Below are 17,457 nucleotides of genomic sequence, written 5' to 3'. Positions count from 1 at the left end.
AGGTACCTAGGTAGGTATGTAATGTGAAAATAATGCTTATATTCTAGTTTAGTCTGTAGTAAATGTTCAACTCTACCAATAAAATTACCACATATAGGTGCGACCCCTGAATGAAGTATGCCTAGAACCTAAACAACCTTATAGTGTACACTAAGCTCCCGGGCAAGTCTTGATGGACACTTATTTAAAGGGGCTATTTATGATTTAGAATAAATTTAGAATACATACATGAACTCGTATGGTACGTATGAGGCGAAGAACTACATAGTCGGCTATCAGATGACGGACATAGCGGGGATAATAAGTCGAATCAACATCAGAACCATAGGACTTGAGAACATTGGAGCATAGAGAAAGCGCCTCGGCTCCGTTCGGTCATGGAAGATGACCGCCATTAAATCGTTTAAATAAGCTTCAATACGTCCTGCCTGAACATAACAATATTCAGACAAGCAGTAACGCACATTCATCAAGACCGACAGGGTTCCGTACGCCTTTACCTATAATAGTAAGTCGATTCACCCCTAAGAGGCCAAAACATGATTTATTACTCGATCAAACTTTATCCCAAATTTTATAGCAAGCTACTGACGAGTTGAAACAGCTCCGATCATCATGGCAGCCCCAGGCGAATCTTATTTTGCAGCCTCTCCATCAAATCCAAAGCCTTATATTTCCTATGGCTTGGCATTTGAAAAAGCTTGTGCTCACCATGCTGAGAAGACATTCCATGCCTCGCACATTTACGTCGTTGTGTCTAAGTCTATTAGCAAGACCGAGGCCTTTACGGCATTCTTCCGCATACTCCTTTAGAGGATGTGCTAGCCCTGGCGGATGATCTGAATGCAAAGAGCCCAGATCTCATTATTACTCTTGGGGCGGGGTCAATCTCAGATGGCGTCAAGCTAGCTCGCCTCTTCGCAGCGAACGGGGTATCGGACACGCAAAGAGCCTACGAGATCTTCGACAAATGTATCCAGGATCTCACTAACCTAGTCACGACCGCCGTCGGCGTTAAGCCGACGACTATTCCTCTCGTTAATGTGCCGACGACCCTGTCTGCCGGTGAATTTACTCTGGCCGGCGCGGCAACAAATATGCGGACATTCGAAAAGAGGATCCTGACCCACGAGTCCGTAATAGCCGACATTGTAGTGTTGGACCCCGCGCTAACAGTGTCGACGCCAGCGCGCTTCTGGCTTTCAACCGGAGTCCGAGCAGTCGACCATTGCACCGAAGGTCTATATGCCAATTTACCTCACGCGAGCCCGGAGTTGACCGCCGAACTTGCCAGCGCCCTCCGGAGCCTGCTGGCGGGCTTGCTGAAGACCAAGCAGAAGTGGGATGATCTTGATGCGCGTTTGCAGACACAGCTCGCGCTCAAGACTGCTGTTAAAGCCATAACCTGCGGCATGGGCGCTAGCGTACGTAGCATTGAGGATTTTCTTTACCCCTATTTAGTCCACATCGAAGCTCGGTATATCGTAACTGAGCTATAACTCTCAATTCACACCCCGGACTTCAAGACAGGTACTTACTTAGAACAACTACTAACTTAGATCACAGCACGGTATAGGACACCAGCTTGGTCCGATGGGTGTAGGGCACGGCGAGACAAGCTGCATTATGCTTCCGTTCGTGATGAAGTATAACTGGGACCACGGCGACGGAAAAGTCCGGGACTCGCTCCGAATGGTGGCACCAGCGTTCTTTGACGAGCCAACCGTCGTTGAGGCCCTCGGTTTAATGGAGGCAGATAGAGACTCTACCAACCCGGGAGACCTGATGGCAGCGTTCATCAACGCCCTAGGATTGCCGCGGAGCCTAAGCCAGTTCGGTATCGGAAACGATAAGTTCGAGCTCCTAGCGGAGAACTCCTTAACTGATCCGTGTACACTTGTCAACCCGGTGAAGCTTGACAAAGAGAAGATCGTCGAGATACTTCAGATGGCTGCCTAAGGGGTTAGGGTCTGTTGTCTACCTAGATATCTTGTTATGGGCCATTTATAATTTGATCACTTCACCTCTTAGACAACTATGGTCTTTAGGAAGCCGTATATATGTAATGTTGGTCTTGTATCAACATACACATATAATCAACTAGTTATACGCTTATATCTAGAAGGGGCGATTATTTACTATTAACTATTCAAGTGGGAAATACAATTAGCAAGAAATTTATAGCGGTATACGATCAGACAGCAAGCTAGGCAGATAGGCAAATCTATATTCCTCAACACTAAGACTTACGTTAGAATTAAACCATATAAACATATAAGTCGGCATAATATTCAGGGAATATCTGTAACACGGTGGAGAGCTATAGTCTAGTTGATTATACCGACTTAAAATAGATTAAATATGTATAGAAATTGCTTTCAAATATATAGGAGGTAGTTACGAATATTACCTAAGACAGCCCCTTTCTAAGTCCTGTGCCAACCCAAGCACCCCCTTTTTGTCTCGTTTATATTAAGGAAACGAACTTCACGGTTGCGAACCAGAATACCATTTTGTGATCACCTAACTTGTGTGGGCATGGGATATTTTACATGATCGATACTGGGCTACTTACACATCATCTAATATCTATTTAGGTCGCATTCACGCCAGTGTTGAAGGGCCAGCAGTCCATGAAACACTATCAAGTTCTTCATTAATACAGCACGGGAATGAATCATACACACGATAGAGGAGACATTACTTGTGTACTTCTGCGTTTCATAAAAAATGATTCATCATTATCATTATCTCGGTGTGTCCAGTGAAGGACTTGGCAGGATACTTGCTAGGGCGCCAAAGCCTATACTTGGTCATTGTTTATCTTCGAAAGAGTCATCCGATCTAAGGCGTCTAATAGCCCCCAGTGCGCCAACCGGTTGCCTCGTGAAGGGATTATTGCTCACCCACCTACCTTCGTTCCTCGACTGGGCTTATGTCGCGCCCAAGGTTGCTGATAGGCAGTAGAATTACGCGTGGCGGATCGCATAGTAACTATGAATACACATACGTAGTGGCAAAGGACTCGTATCGCCGGATTTCACATTGATAGATACTTGGCCCTGGATGGACGTGCGGACGAGAGAGTGAATGCACAGCCACCTCCAGATGTCCGGCACTTGTGTAAAGCTAGATGGCCCAGGGTGTCAGCACTGTCAACCTCCACGATAGATCATCTGATACCATCAACTTCAGGATACCGAGAAGGCTGGGGGGCGTGGACGTAGGGAGTAGTGATTCATGTGACTCATAAAGGATATAGTAATTTAGTCATCGTCGATTGGTTGCACAAGCCGGGCTGATGTGGTTTCACCACGAAAATGCCTATCTTGGGGTTCGATTTGCGAATGGGGGACTTCTTGTGGCTGCTTTGTCCAACCGGATTTAGAATCGTGTAACTATTTGGGGTCTGGGCGGCGGTCCGCAGCCTCGCGGGAATCTAGATAGCCGGCGTGAGGCGAACAACAGGCTGACGTGTGACGCTGGCGTGGGGTGTATGAGCAATACTGAGATGTGACGTTTGATAGGCTTAAGTTAGGCGCGTAGTAGAAGACGCGTCGCCGTTGCGATATATATAAAATGTGACACTGAGGCTCGTCTGCCTTCGCCCCCGTTACGTCGCAGCGAGAAAGGGACGTAATGGAATATTGCGAGGCTGCTGCCTGTTTCGCACCAACGTGAATACATCCATGGCATCCTAATGGCGAAATTCACAGCTGGGTTTAGCCAATGTTTCAGTGTTACCAGCATATTAGTCGTCACAGTCGTCAGCGTTATTGCCCCTATCACTGTCGTAATATAGGACTACGTTTAGTACGGATTTAGAGTAGAGTCACCAGGGTAAGTGGCGGTATTGTGTGGGATTTCGGACTTTTTCCTTTGATTTGGTGGGCTTCCGAAGCTCGGGTGCTCACTTCGACGTCGAGCGAATCGAGTCCGTATGCGGTGAGTCACTGCCCAAACTTATGAAACTTGATTGATAGACAGGGAATATGGAGGAGCTAGCGCCTCGCGGTAGCCAGTCCCAACTATAAGCAGTACGTCGTATTGCGCAGAAAATGACGGTGAAGAATTTCTGAGTGGGCGATCGTCGGACTTACAAGAACTACATCATAACAGCCGCCGGAGGTGTGTGACTATTGTTTTCTATTCCGTAGACCAGGCGCTTACTGTCATTATCCGCGTTAGAATTAATCATGATGGCTTTCTCGCCCGCGGACTACTAATATCTCCGTTACCATCGTGGGTTATGATTTGCTCCGGGTTACCTCCCTCTTCGGGAAACACAGATACCCGTGCCGTCGGATAGCATGGCAATGAGTCTATGGTGCCGGTGATTCCGCGCAAGCGTAGACAGAGAGACAACGGATGGAATGGGGTTCGATGGGCGTCGAAATATAGTTGGGCGTATGTCACGACCGACGAAGGACGAGGCGGAGATCGAAAAGGGCAATGTTCCGGAACGAAGTGGAGCGGTGTGAGGACCAGTTTAGAGGGTTAATATCTCGTCACATGCCAGGGCCTAGACCTGATAGACATAACAGGACAATATAGCAGCACAGCCACGATAGAAGCGCGATGCTCTGTGCATTCGTCTGGGTTTGAAGAGTGACACGTCAACGCATACGGCATACCCAGGCTTCTGGGTCGCGGTATCTAGAATTCCCGACAAGAACATCGTAGGTAATGATGTGGCCTAAGGCATACATTTGTGGCCTGCTTGCCGTATGACCGTGCTATGCGATACTTATGATAGTAGGCGACGCCGGGCAGTGCGAGAGGTGGTATCAAATGAAAGACATAGACCGGCGCGCCGTCCCAGTAATTAAGCTACTCGTATGTATTATTGTCCGTATCGCCTCGTAGGATGATTCCCTTCGTGCTGCGCACGCCTGATGAGTTAAGCTCCCAGTTCCCAAACATAGCATTGGCTAGGCGCGTGAAGGGAGATATGTAGAGGTACTAGCCTACGCAACCTCGAAAGGCATTTCTGCGATTTGGTAGATAATAACGGCATTCTTATAATCTCGATGTGTGAGACAATGTCGAATCAGAATCTCGGAGGCCTACGAGACAATGATGAAAAGGGGGGGCCAGGTGAGCGACGACAGGGGTACTATGTATGGATCGAACAACGCATAGCGATAGACAACAAGATTCATATCACGAAATATTCTGGTTAGGGAAAATGACCGCCGCCCATTTCTCCATCACATACCAACACGTGCGCTAAAAGCCCTACTTATGGTTGGAGTACCATCTTCGCGCGCCCTAATGGTGGTGTCGCTATAGTCCTGATAGGTTCAAAACAATACCTTTTCTAACCCCTTAAGAGCCATTACGGCCCGCCTGTGGATTATATGTATCGAATTCGAAAGGAATGGAGACCGAATATGCAATTCGAAGCCGTTGGTAATTAGTATACACTCGCTCCCCTTTTCGTCTCCTTCCAGAAGGTCAAAAGAGAGGGGCAGAGGGTCGTCATCGCACCAATATCAAATTTAAAAAAAATATTTATTTCATTTTGTGCGCTTCGTCTACGTCACCGAGACAACTTGGACCGGGGCGGTACCTGCGAGCTGCATGTATGTAAAGGCATGGGTAAAAGACTCCGAATACATATCCTGCAGAGACATGCTGTCCACTTCTCAGTAAGAGTCGGTGAGTGGTAGAAATGAGGGGGATCTGCTTCGTGATCGTGCCAGAGTCGTCTAAGTCGTCTGGGTCGTCTGGGCCGTCCGGGTCGGGTCTCTTGTCCTGGTCGAGCTCTTGTGTTTGTTTTGTTGAAAAGTTGGTGGAGTAAAGACGCTATTCAACAAAGTGGCTTATGATATTGGCTGCTGGGTGCGGAGATAGAAAAAAGGTTTACCACGATAAAATACCATGTAGATAGACCAGGTGGCTTAAACGGGATGTTGACCTCTAAAGGGCTTTTCACATCCCTGCCAGCCCCAATCGGGATATGCACAGCTGCAGGAAGTGTGGTCTTAAGCCGGGCCCCCATTGACCAAACAATTTACAAGGCCCGTTCAGCTTACAGACATTGGACATCATTGCAGCCAGAGATTTTGCTCGTAGGGCATTAGGACATAAACGTACATGACGTCTACTCTCGTATGAGTCACAGCTGATACTAAGCCGATGGTATCAGTCTGCCATTCCCGTCTATCCTATCCCTTCCATGTGTACTTGATCATGTACTTTCTGCATTGCATGTCTTGCAATGAAGGGAGTGAAATGAAATATTTGGAAATAAAAAAAATTTCCCTTCCTATGTCGTATCGAGAAATGAGAAAGTGGGTTGGCTTATTATCCAAGACCGAGTGCAGGACAAAGCAAAAAAAATGTACACCCAAAATAAGGGTGCAGGTCTAGAAAAAAAAACGACCAGGGGGATCTGCTAAGGTGTGGCCGGTGAATGCAGCCGTGCACGGGGAGCAGGTAATCTCTGTTCCGTCTATGCTGCTACATAGTGTATGTATGTATGGATCCATGGGCCAAGACGAGAGGAAGACTGGTACGAGAATAATCCATGGCGTCCGTAGCCTGTAGTCCGCTGTAGGTCCGTGTAGTCCATGTAGTCCGTGTGGCCCATGTATGTATAGACCTCCACTAGGTACTTCCGCTCATGGCTGCATGGATTTTAGAAGCATAGTGTAAGTAGTGTACTGGATTGACCCGCGGCAGTGGGTGTAATCTCCGCTGAGTCGATAGCTCCAGAACATCTGCGGCTTGAATCGTGGCCTAGGACAGTCTCTCCCATACTGTACGGAGAATATGAAATCGTAGTGTGCATAGTAAAAGCATTCATCCCCCAATAGTGGTGCTTTGCCGGGGGAGAAGCATTAGCACCTGTCAGCCGAACCGGGCCGGGCTCCTAGCCCTTCAAATTAGAGAGCTGACCACCTATGGGTAGCCTAGAGCTACCATAGTAATAAGTGATCTGAGTCCACTCTATGTCTAAGTGGCTTGTTCTCTCTCGTCCTTGTCGTCGTACGAAGTAGGACCCTGGGGTAATAATAAGTGCGAGACTTGTCGCACAGAATCCCACCGTTTCGAATTATTGGTTCATCGCATGACGAAGTGTACCGATCCCAACAGTGATGCACTAGACTATTGGTGAGGTTTCTGTTTGGTGGCTGAAAAGATTTGTCTGGTCTGATCACGGTTCCGAAATGTCTAGGTTAAGCGCCCCGGTATCATGTTTGAAGTGATTGTCCTCGGGAGGATCTTTTGCCATGAATATGAGCCGAAGTCATAATTCGGTGTCAATAGGACATAGATACTTCGTAGATAAGATCGGATTGACTTGAGGCGTCGAGCTGAGGGAATAAGGCCGAAACAGGGTAACTCGTAAACGGGTTAACCAACCACCCCGACGTCTTCCCCCCTTGCCTTTTGCCTGCTTGCTTACACCGAGAAGGACATAAGGGTGTGAGGCAAAGCCGTGCGTCGTAGTACAGGGTAACCTACAACGGAACACTGAAGAGGAACAGGACTATGCTTTTGATCCTCGATAGATCATACAGACGGACAATTTCAGTGGAACGGAGGCTGAACGTCCTTGAAGAACCAACGAAATTGCGATTCTGGCTGGCCCAGATTGAGACCCGGGGGCCACTCCGTGCATAGACAATATTTCAGCAGTGTTGGTTGTCTGGTTGTCTACCACTTAGCTTCTTCGGCCCAAGACTACGCGTAGTAATACACGCATACATTCAACAGATAATTAATATCGAGGTGGCGATCTATGTAGCAATCTATAGATTGTTTGCTCGTAACAATAGGCCTCCGACTAATTGATTTGTACGGAGTATTCCCGTCGCTCAGGTCACTCAACACCAAATCGTACATCGAGATATAATAAGGCAAGATTAAGTTTGCGCATATGATAACCGCCAATAACGACTCATAACAGATCTAGAGGCATTTATAGCCTGTCATCGACATCATACGTACATGACGGCAGGAGAAGTGATTGGAGAATAGAGGGGAGAGAGGACCTTATGCTGCGACCTCCCACGTTTTTACCTCCTGGTCTTTTTCCCCGCCATGCACTATGCATGGGGGTGCAGATGACCCTCTTTACAGCGAACTATCATCGGTTGGGAGTTCTCTGGCCTAGATCTATATTGGTCCTTTCACGACGATCACGTTCATCGGCTGACGCATCGAGAAAAATCCTTGATGGTTACCTTTTTAGGTATGTTGTACGATATCCAGTTTAAATATGTAAATTTTTATCTTCTCTTAAGTCTATGAAGGGAGCTCAGTTTTCGGGGTTGTATCAAGGATGGAAGCGCCGGATGATACTCTATATTTCTGAATGGGTGTGTAAGACTCTAATCCAATCTATTATGTTCCACGCCACTAGGTACATAAGAAAGAAAACCCGGCGAGATGCGAGTTTGCCGAGGTAGAAGAGGCAAAAGAACAGTCAGCACAAGCCTACATGTTCTTGAATGGGATTATACCTATATATTGTGAGTCTTTTTTATATTCATGTAGTCTATGTATCTGTATAGATGAGAATATAAGTATAAATGAATATAATTGATCGATTGTGAGGTCTTATCCTTCCGTATTGATGAATTGTGTCCTTCAATACGTACGTACCTACATATATCATAAATAGAGGCTAGGAGGGCAGGCTATTATGAAGGCTAAATCTAGTAGGTGGGGGGGTTATAACTCTTACATAGTACAACTATTCTTAGGTATGCAAGAGGGCTGGTGATGATGAGATGCAGTAGCATTATACTCCAATAATGGGTATAGGCAGATACCTTTTTGGCTACCTATACCTAATGTAATAGTGTATGTAATCCATATGCACAATCGGCCCTAGGCTTGTACCCGCACCTGCCTGCCCACTTCCCCGCGCGGGAACTACTCCAATGCTATCGTGCTACATTACAGAATGACTCTAGAGAATTTACCTTGGGTAGGGAGCTGCTTCCCATCTCTTTTGATCTCATCATACATATACCTCATACCTCCTCGGCACCACCCGAATCTTATTCTAGACTTAACCTCATTTTTTCACCTAACCTTTCCAAACCTTTCCAACCCGTATAATAATAATAGTGCGAGAACTAAACCCGTTCTCACCTATTTCCTTCTTATCGTCGGATTAGGATAGACCATTTCCCCCACTATTCCGAGCACATATTCGACCAGTTCGCATACCGGCCAAAGCTTCCGTCTCTCCGTATGCTGTCGGCACCCGTTGGAGTCCCGCGCCCGGATTGTGCGATACCTACGTGAAAGGTACCTATCTGATTGAACATAACCATTATTACTCATCCGACGTCGTTTGACAGAGAAGGATCATAAACCCTCGGTGTGTGTCCAATCTGGAGCATAAGGATTGTGTCATCTACCGCATCTGTCAAACAGACAAGCTACAACTCGACTCCCTCTTCCACTAGGATTAACACGGATTTTCTACAATTTTGTTTCTTTCTGATTTAATTTAACCAGAGGAATTGAAAATTTTCTACTCGGATCTAACACGGCCTACCATCATCTCCTTTACAAAACGCCCAGAGCGAGCGATATCTCATATTTTCGCCGCATTAATCTCCATTGCGCCTCAATCTCCAAACGGGGGCCTGGGGATTTGAAATCTCTGTCGATGGATCCTTGATGATCCTTGACTCGGAAAATTTTTCAAGTTTTTCTTTGCTCTTCTTTTTAATACTACGGCCCATATCGTTGGGATATTGTCGGTGCGCCAGGGACAGGGACTAGGACCAGGACCGAGACGGAACAGGGAGGCCATAATCACAATTTCGCTAAAGGATAGCAGATATCTCAGCAACCCTGAAACCCAGGATCCTCAAGGTATCGTCATTCACGAAATTTTTTTGCAGTTTCCGTTTTCATCGGGGACTAGCGGGACTCATATCTATTGCGATGACCCTTTACTATGGAGAGCTCCGAATTGCCTGAACTATGATAGCCAAGTGACAGGGTATTGAAAGAGTTGCGCATTTGTTCAAACGTCGTCGTAATCGCATTCGCCGCCTAGGAAGGATCCCTAGGCTACAAGCGATATACGACGACGTTGAGTAGGCGTGGCCATTATTTTTATTTATTCCCGCTGGCGTTATCAAATCATTCAGCGCTACGCGGACCGATTTGCAGCGAGAAGCAGCTGAATTAAATCGCCATTTTAGCGCACAGTGGACAACTAAATGCACTGATTGGATACCGAATCAGAAACAAAGTGCGAGCGGATTCTCGTCAGACGTTGTGGCTGTGCCATTACACCAAAGTCCAAAGTTGACTAATAGGTACCTACATCGGAAGTGTGTGTGAGTGTGTGCATAGAGGGACATACTGCGCATACACCCCTGCCCTTGGCTAGCTCAACACACACCCAAACTGGATGTACTGTACGTACCGGACTACGCGCATACCCAAATCCTGCCAAGGTACCTTTACTTTTAGGCTAGGATTAGGCTTGGTAGGGGGCCCCCCTTGTCAATTCTTTTTGACAACCCTTGCTAGCCCCCCCGACAGTAAAAAAAAAAAAAAATTTGGCCTGGCCGTTGGTTGCTCCAAATATTTCTGTTATTATTAAACGAGACCACTCGCCTCGCCCAACCACCTCCGACGGTTCACCTCTTCTACCAACTTTGGCTTTCGCCATATCTATTGACTCATCTTGCAATCGCATCCACATTATTTGTATTTGATATTCGTTTCCCCCAAACGAATTTCCCATTCTGGACTTTTGAAGAACGGTCCAGTTTCTTCCAGCGCCTTCATCATCCGAAGTCGACCACTCATCGACTTTGATGCCCAATCCTCCTGGGGGATATAAACACCAGATCTTGACATGTTCTCTCAAAGAAGACGGTTTTCCTCTCCTCTTCCCACCGACCACATACCAAGGTGACAGGTGTCACTTCCTCCAGCGTCACGACACAGGCGCCATTTAATTCAGAAAAAAGAAAACATCGAAACCACAAACCACGACGACGTTTTATCATCGAGTCGCATTAGGGGCGACCACACTTAAAAAGAAGTTGAATCAGAAATATTTCGCGACTACGGCGACAACCATCGCACAAGACTCCGGCAAGATGAGTTACGGGTCGCCTTACGGGACCCCTCTTCGAGGAGGTGATGCGGGTTATTACTACGACGTACAGAGTCCCTCACCAACACCTTCTCCACGTCACTACCCATTTTACCCAGCTCAGACCCCCCAGCGACCAGCTACTCGAGCTCATGTTCGCAACGCTAGCACCGGCGTCCCCGACTTCCGACCGTCGACCGCCTTCTCGCCCCGGTACACGAGCACCGGCGAGTATGCCACCGGCCCAAGCCCGAATGTGAGTTCGCGAAAGCACAGTTTCTCAATGGGGTCGCATCACATGCCTAGGCGCGAGCGTCGGAGCTCCTTCTCATACAATCGGGCCTCTCATGGGGACTCCGACGAGGACGAGTTTTTCGAGATCGATGGGGTCAGATGCGTGTTGATTGCGGAGTCCAAGAGTCGCAAGCGCAGAGAGTCTTTCTATGCTGCTCCGGGACATGGCACTGATCACTACTACCGTTCGCAGGGCATGCCGTCGTCGTTCTACGAGAAAGAAAGAGCCGATTATCCCCACTTCGAGGAGCCGCCAGCTCGCTCCGCTACGAGGGTCGGCCACCACACCCGTCGCCCCTCCGCCACCGCTGTACCTATTCAGCGCCCCGCTACTACACGACCTTCTAGTTCCCACAAGAAGAAGGCTGCTGTCTCGGGACAGAAGAAAGCCACCGAGGCAGATGCCCGGAAGCACCGGATCCCTCCTGGGTACTCATTGAAGAACTGGGATCCCGCCGAGGAACCCATCATGTTGCTAGGTAGTGTCTTCGATTCAAACTCTTTAGGAAAGTGGATATATGATTGGACTGTCCACCACCACGGAGCCTCCACCCCTATCGCCGATGTGGCCGGTGAATTATGGGTTCTTCTTATTCAACTATCTGGCAAGATAAAGCGTGCCGAAGAAGTTGTGCCCGAAGTTAGAACCCAAGCGAATAAGGAGATGATTGAAGATTTTATCGAGTCCGGTGAACGCTTGACGGACAAGCTTCGCGTCTTGCTCAAGAAATGCGAGGCCCCCATGTTGAGATCATCTAAGGCCAAGGAAGCATCCCACCTCGGACAGAATGCCGGCGTGGAGTTCGTCAGGACCATCTTTGGCCGTGAGAGGGAGCTCGAACGCACCGAGGTTTTTATGCAACAAGTCCGCGTTTGGAACTTGCGGTTCGATGCGAACTGCGAAGACGTATTGAAGAGGCCCAAACAATAGATACCCGGACCCTTCATTTGCTTTTTTCCCAAAGTTTACTACACTACTACCATCCGTTGGACCCAATATTTTCCGAGGATGGACCATAACATATTACTAAAACCAATCGAAAAAGGACGAAGGATGGCTATGCCATCGTGTACAAGTAGAAAATGATTTTCTGTTTGGGTCGTATTTCCGGAGTGGCACATCGATACCAGGATTTCCCCGTTCAGGATTTCTTTCATCTGTCATATTACACACGCCGCAGGGCACACTACGCATGCATCGAGGGAAGAAGGGCCTGGATTTTCCTGTCTCGTCTTTCGTTTTTTCCAAAGATACCCCGGACGAAGAGAGGAGAATGCGTATCTATATTGCACACACGCTCACCGCGCAAGCAGTTGACGAGGACACGAGCGATATACCCTTTTGGGACATTATTCGGGAACTCAAAAGTTGGTCTATGGAGAAGGAATTGTTTTATTTTGCGCCACGGTATTACGGAAGCCGTTGATGGGGTATTACACGAGGTTGGCTATGACCCAACCATAGAAAAGAGTTTTAATGGTTATTGTTTTATTGATATTAGCGATGGATTCGTTACTCCAGCCGAGTTATGTTTTGCTTCACCAGTTAGCAGCCTGCGCGAATACGAGCGGGCGTTCGGTCGAACAAGGTGGCATTTTGCTTTATTGTCTTTTCCGCAGAGATACAATTATAGAGGATCTCTGCGTGTTCTATTAAAGATCGGGATATGGTTGTACTGGCTGGCTGGGAGATACCCCCTTTTCTTCTCATTGTTTAGGTAGCTTGAATCTCAGGAAGACAAAAAGACCGCTATTATTATATTATTATTCTCCTACATTTGGCGTCTTTTATCTATGAATGCGATCTCATCTCGAGCGTGATATGATAGGCCTCGGTGCTTGAATAACTAGCAATCAAGTTCCTCATGGATTTAGTTACCTTACACATGGTGTTGCACCTATGCATGTTCTTGTCCCGCGGTCCTTATGTTTGCATGTAGTATGCATATGCTTGCTGCCGAATTCACCTGTGTGTGAGATATGCGGTCTTAGATCAGGACCCGTTTGCTAACGTCGTTGCAGCGTAAAGCTCTATCAGTGGATTATCCCGCTTCTGACTCAAAGGGACATGGATTTAGATGATTAATCGTATATTTTATTAATCGTCTATTTTCTTTGACTATCTTCTCACGGCGTATTATCACGCAAGATATCTTTCTATCTTGTCGCCAAGCTAATGTTGTCTTCGATTCTTTTTTGTTCTATCTATCTGACACATTTAGTAAATTTGTGTGTGTGTACTTCCTGCAACCATAACACGTTTCCTAGCTTAGTTACAATTAGGTACATTAGGTACCTAATATAAGCAGTGTAAAAAGAAAAAGAAAGAAAAAAAAACGTTGAAGGATGGATACCATGCAATGTCAGCCTCCGTTCTTATGGCGCAATGTAATGATGACTTATTAATATGTACACAAGTAAAATCCTTTGAAATCTTTTCTTATTTACTTCTCTTACAATATTTTTCTTTTTTCCTTTTTCTTCCCCATGTTCTTTTCGTTTAATTTTGTGTGTGCCGACGGGGTCTGTTTGGCCGAGATTGCCCTTCATGCCTAAGCCACTCAACCACGCGGTCTTGGAACACGAACACGAGAATGTTGAGGAAGTTTTATTATGTGTATACGATTATGCTTGCTTGCTTGCTTGCTTAGCATAACAGCTAGGTTGGGTAGATGTTTGATCTCTCCCCGGATTCCCGTATCTAACTCTGACTATTACGATGATGGTAATTGTTGTTATTATTTTATTTTTATTATTATTATTCATGACATGAGGCCAAGGTGCCATGTTAGGGTTCCATCGCTAGGGTTACAGGACACGGTCCATCACCAATCCTCTGCTGCATTGGCCTCTTCTGGGGGCTCTTACAGGCTCCTTTAGCGATTGATCACCCCATGTCTTGTTCTGATATCCAAGTCCGTCCGCGTTCCGTGGTCCAAGCTGCAGCAGTCTGCATGTCAACTTCTTTTTTTTTCTTCCTGGTTACAGGTTACAGTACATACAGGATTAGACTTCCTACTCCCCTCCGTACGTATAGTATACCGAAGGCTGGCATCATCACGGCCATCGAACCGGCGGGCCACCATGTGTCTCATTCGTCAGTTCATTTACCCCTCTTTCCGGTCTGTCGACGAGTTATCAATCGAATGAGCGAGTCTACCACTTATCATTCGAGTCACAAAGTGAATTGGTTGTTCCAACTTGTCCTTCCGTCATAGTATTGTTGTTAGGCACCTACGGATTTGAATAGGGCGCCAACGGATCCGCTCATATGCGCACCGCTGCTCGCCCTCGTAGATACTTGCACCCTGTAGACCCCTTTTGGATTGTGTAGGTGGAAGTGTAGGGGTCATTGTATCGTAAGTGTACGGCACAGCGGCTGGCGACGACATGGGGAGGAGGAGCTTGGAGCGCCTTAGGATTCCGCCGCTGCGAGGTTACAGTACATGAATCAATCCACTGCCACGCGAAGAGCGACAAGGAAAGCTCTCCCTCGTCTCTTGTAACCTTGATGACAGTTTCTACTAGGCATCATAAAATACACCTTCTCAGGCTGGCTATACCTATATACATACATACCTCTGAGACAATTCGTTCCAATTACCTGCTTGACAGTATATAATCCTCCTGCAAGTGATCGTGTAATCGTAATCGTGGCTAGTGAGTTGATGGATGGGGGTGTGTATTAAACAGCGAAGTACATACACATACACTTACACTTACACATACCTTTCCATGTGAGACTCGATGTTTATTTACGTTGGCTGTGTTCCAGGCCAAAATCACATCAACATATCCCTGGCATGGAAGAATTGGATCATGTATCAATATTTTTCATTGATCAAAAGTAGGGATAGAATAATAACAGATCCGAAGTTGAGTACCTTGCATACCATATGGGCTTTTCGGACCTATCGGAGGTGGCGGCCGATTACACGGAGCGGACGGACCACATGTACTTACATATTGAAAGGGATACTTTGCTGAAGGAATGCAGGTTGGTCCTCGTCAAAGTCAAAGTAATTACTCCTTTCTTACAGGCCACCCGAATAAGTAACACAGAAGGCCACCAACCTCCCTTGTTCCTTGTCAAGCCAGCCGCGTCTGTCGCGGCAGTTGGTCGTTTAGGAATCTCGGCGACTATTTACGTGCTGATGTGATCAGATCAAATTTTCGTCCATTCACCCGCCCATCCATCTCACCTTGTGTTCCATTTTGGGGTTCTGCCACGAGCTGGGGCACGTTGTATGTCCAATCACAGGTCAGAATCTTCATCCATGTACGTGCTGAGGCTTTAATAGCCCTCAATTCCCCCGGTAGATAAGGGGCCAAAGTCCCAAGTAGGATGGTATAATAGGTAAATTAGGTCGGTCTGTCATGTAAGCAACGGCAAGGCGCCGGCCTCTTTGCGCAGCAGCCGTGCATACATAAAGTCGCATTGACCCACGACCGAAATAGTATCATTGAATACTACCTCCTACAGCAGCTGGCCGATATGACACAGTTGTCTTATTTCGCTACACTATTCGAATTGAAGGGAGAAGAGTATATTCTTACCCACCTACTTTCTACTTCGTGCCACACACCAGACGAACTGAGTCTCGCGCCATCAAGGAGAAGGGGGATGAGAGGCACGGGAAATAGGCTCAACGTGAGAATGGTATGCCATCTCCCTTTCTTGCATTCGGAAACACACCCTTAGTATGTACAATACATACACATCTCGTAAGGCTTAGTACGCAGCGAGCATATGCGCGGCCCCGTACTCTGTCTAACAGATCGACCGGCTCCCCTCTCCCAGTGTCGGACGATAAACAGCCAAGCAAACACATTGATAGCGGCATTTCGTATCTTTGCATTAATTACCTAGTTCCCGTCTATAATTCGTAATAGTGGCCTTCTAGCCAGGAACGTCCGTATACATGTGAGTGTGTATAGATGATCAAGTTCGTGTACTACACGAGACCATCAGGCAGACAGCTGCATAACATTGCCACCACCTAGAATCATTCGATGGATAAATCCATTGGCGTGAAGATAGATTGATTGATAGTAATAACTGGTCTTTAGGTACAGTGCCTTATCTAATTGACGTGTTATACATGTCTCCTTGCTGCAATTGACGTGGGCAGGCGTGGAATTCCTCGACTTCTCGAAGACTTGGCTTAGGGGATACCGGCGTCTATGCAAGTCATACGTAGTAGAGGGGCAGAGACCCCCGCCAACAAAATAAACATCCTCCTCATCATCATCTGTACGTAGGGTTATAGTCACACAAGCACAGCCTGCACCAAGACACAACGGAAAGTAAAGTGTCTAGGTTAATAGGTACCTAACCTATGATTAATTTATCGACCTATACTCATCCTACTCGCGTATCGTACCAGTCACTTGCTTCCCCCCTTTTCACCTTTGTCCCTTTATCGATAGGGTAGGGAGTTAAGAACTTGCCAACCCAACCCAACCTAACCCAACCCCTCTTCTCCCCTCCAAAGACGAGTCTAGATGTGTAAATCCCATTCATTTTTAGAACCTCATACATATCGCAAAGTCCTTAAGGCACATTAGGGAGCAATGCTATACGTATCGGCCCGAGGTGGAGGTATCACAAACGGGTGTTCCCCTATCCCCCTGAGACTATTTGTAAGATGCTATAGATATCCAGGCTGCCTTAGAACCCTAGTTCCCTTGTACGCCCCTAGGTATATAACCAGGTTACCTATGTTGCATGCAGTGTAATCTCACCTGACTTCGTATGTGTGTCATAGCCTTACTTGCTATCGCGATACTACCAACCCCTCTTCCAGCCCTCATTCTACGGGACAAGTTTAGAAAAGCGTACATATTGCTTCTGCCTCACCTGACCTGGACAGAATGAAGCTATTACTTAGCGGCGCTGCCTAATTCCTAGTAAACTTGATGTCTCTCTCTTCGAACCTGTTCGATAGGCCGTGGGTATTTTGAGATATTGCCACGGGCTAGCTGATATCGGATACTCGCAGCGTTTACGTAGCACGCGCCCGGGAACGTGACTCAGTTGGCTGCACTCTCACCACCGCAAATAACAGAACGGA

At 47.0% G+C, this 17,457-nt stretch overlaps 2 protein-coding genes across 2 annotated transcripts; both read left to right on the top strand.

Annotated features, from left to right (window-relative positions):
• Positions 1–615: 615 nt before the first annotated feature.
• Positions 616–1,959, top strand: F4817DRAFT_311928 (Dehydroquinate synthase-like protein; the record flags this gene model as incomplete). The annotated part of the gene is made up of 3 exons (XM_049300063.1): positions 616–703; positions 775–1,424; positions 1,567–1,959. The coding sequence occupies 3 exons, from the start codon at positions 616–618 to the stop codon at positions 1,957–1,959; spliced, it is 1,131 nt and encodes a 376-aa protein (XP_049162834.1).
• Positions 1,960–11,093: 9,134 nt separating this feature from the next.
• Positions 11,094–12,314, top strand: F4817DRAFT_356116 (uncharacterized protein; the record flags this gene model as incomplete). Its single annotated transcript, XM_049305753.1, has 2 exons — positions 11,094–11,657; positions 11,706–12,314. The coding sequence occupies 2 exons, from the start codon at positions 11,094–11,096 to the stop codon at positions 12,312–12,314; spliced, it is 1,173 nt and encodes a 390-aa protein (XP_049162833.1).
• Positions 12,315–17,457: the final 5,143 nt, after the last annotated feature.

Source organism: Daldinia loculata (genome assembly GCF_022478755.1).
Source record: "Daldinia loculata strain CBS 113971 unplaced genomic scaffold F4817scaffold_4, whole genome shotgun sequence".
Classification (NCBI taxonomy): Eukaryota; Fungi; Ascomycota; class Sordariomycetes; order Xylariales; family Hypoxylaceae; genus Daldinia; species Daldinia loculata.
The sequence above is the reverse complement of the archived record's forward strand: the minus strand, read 5'-3'. Positions and strand labels throughout refer to the sequence as shown.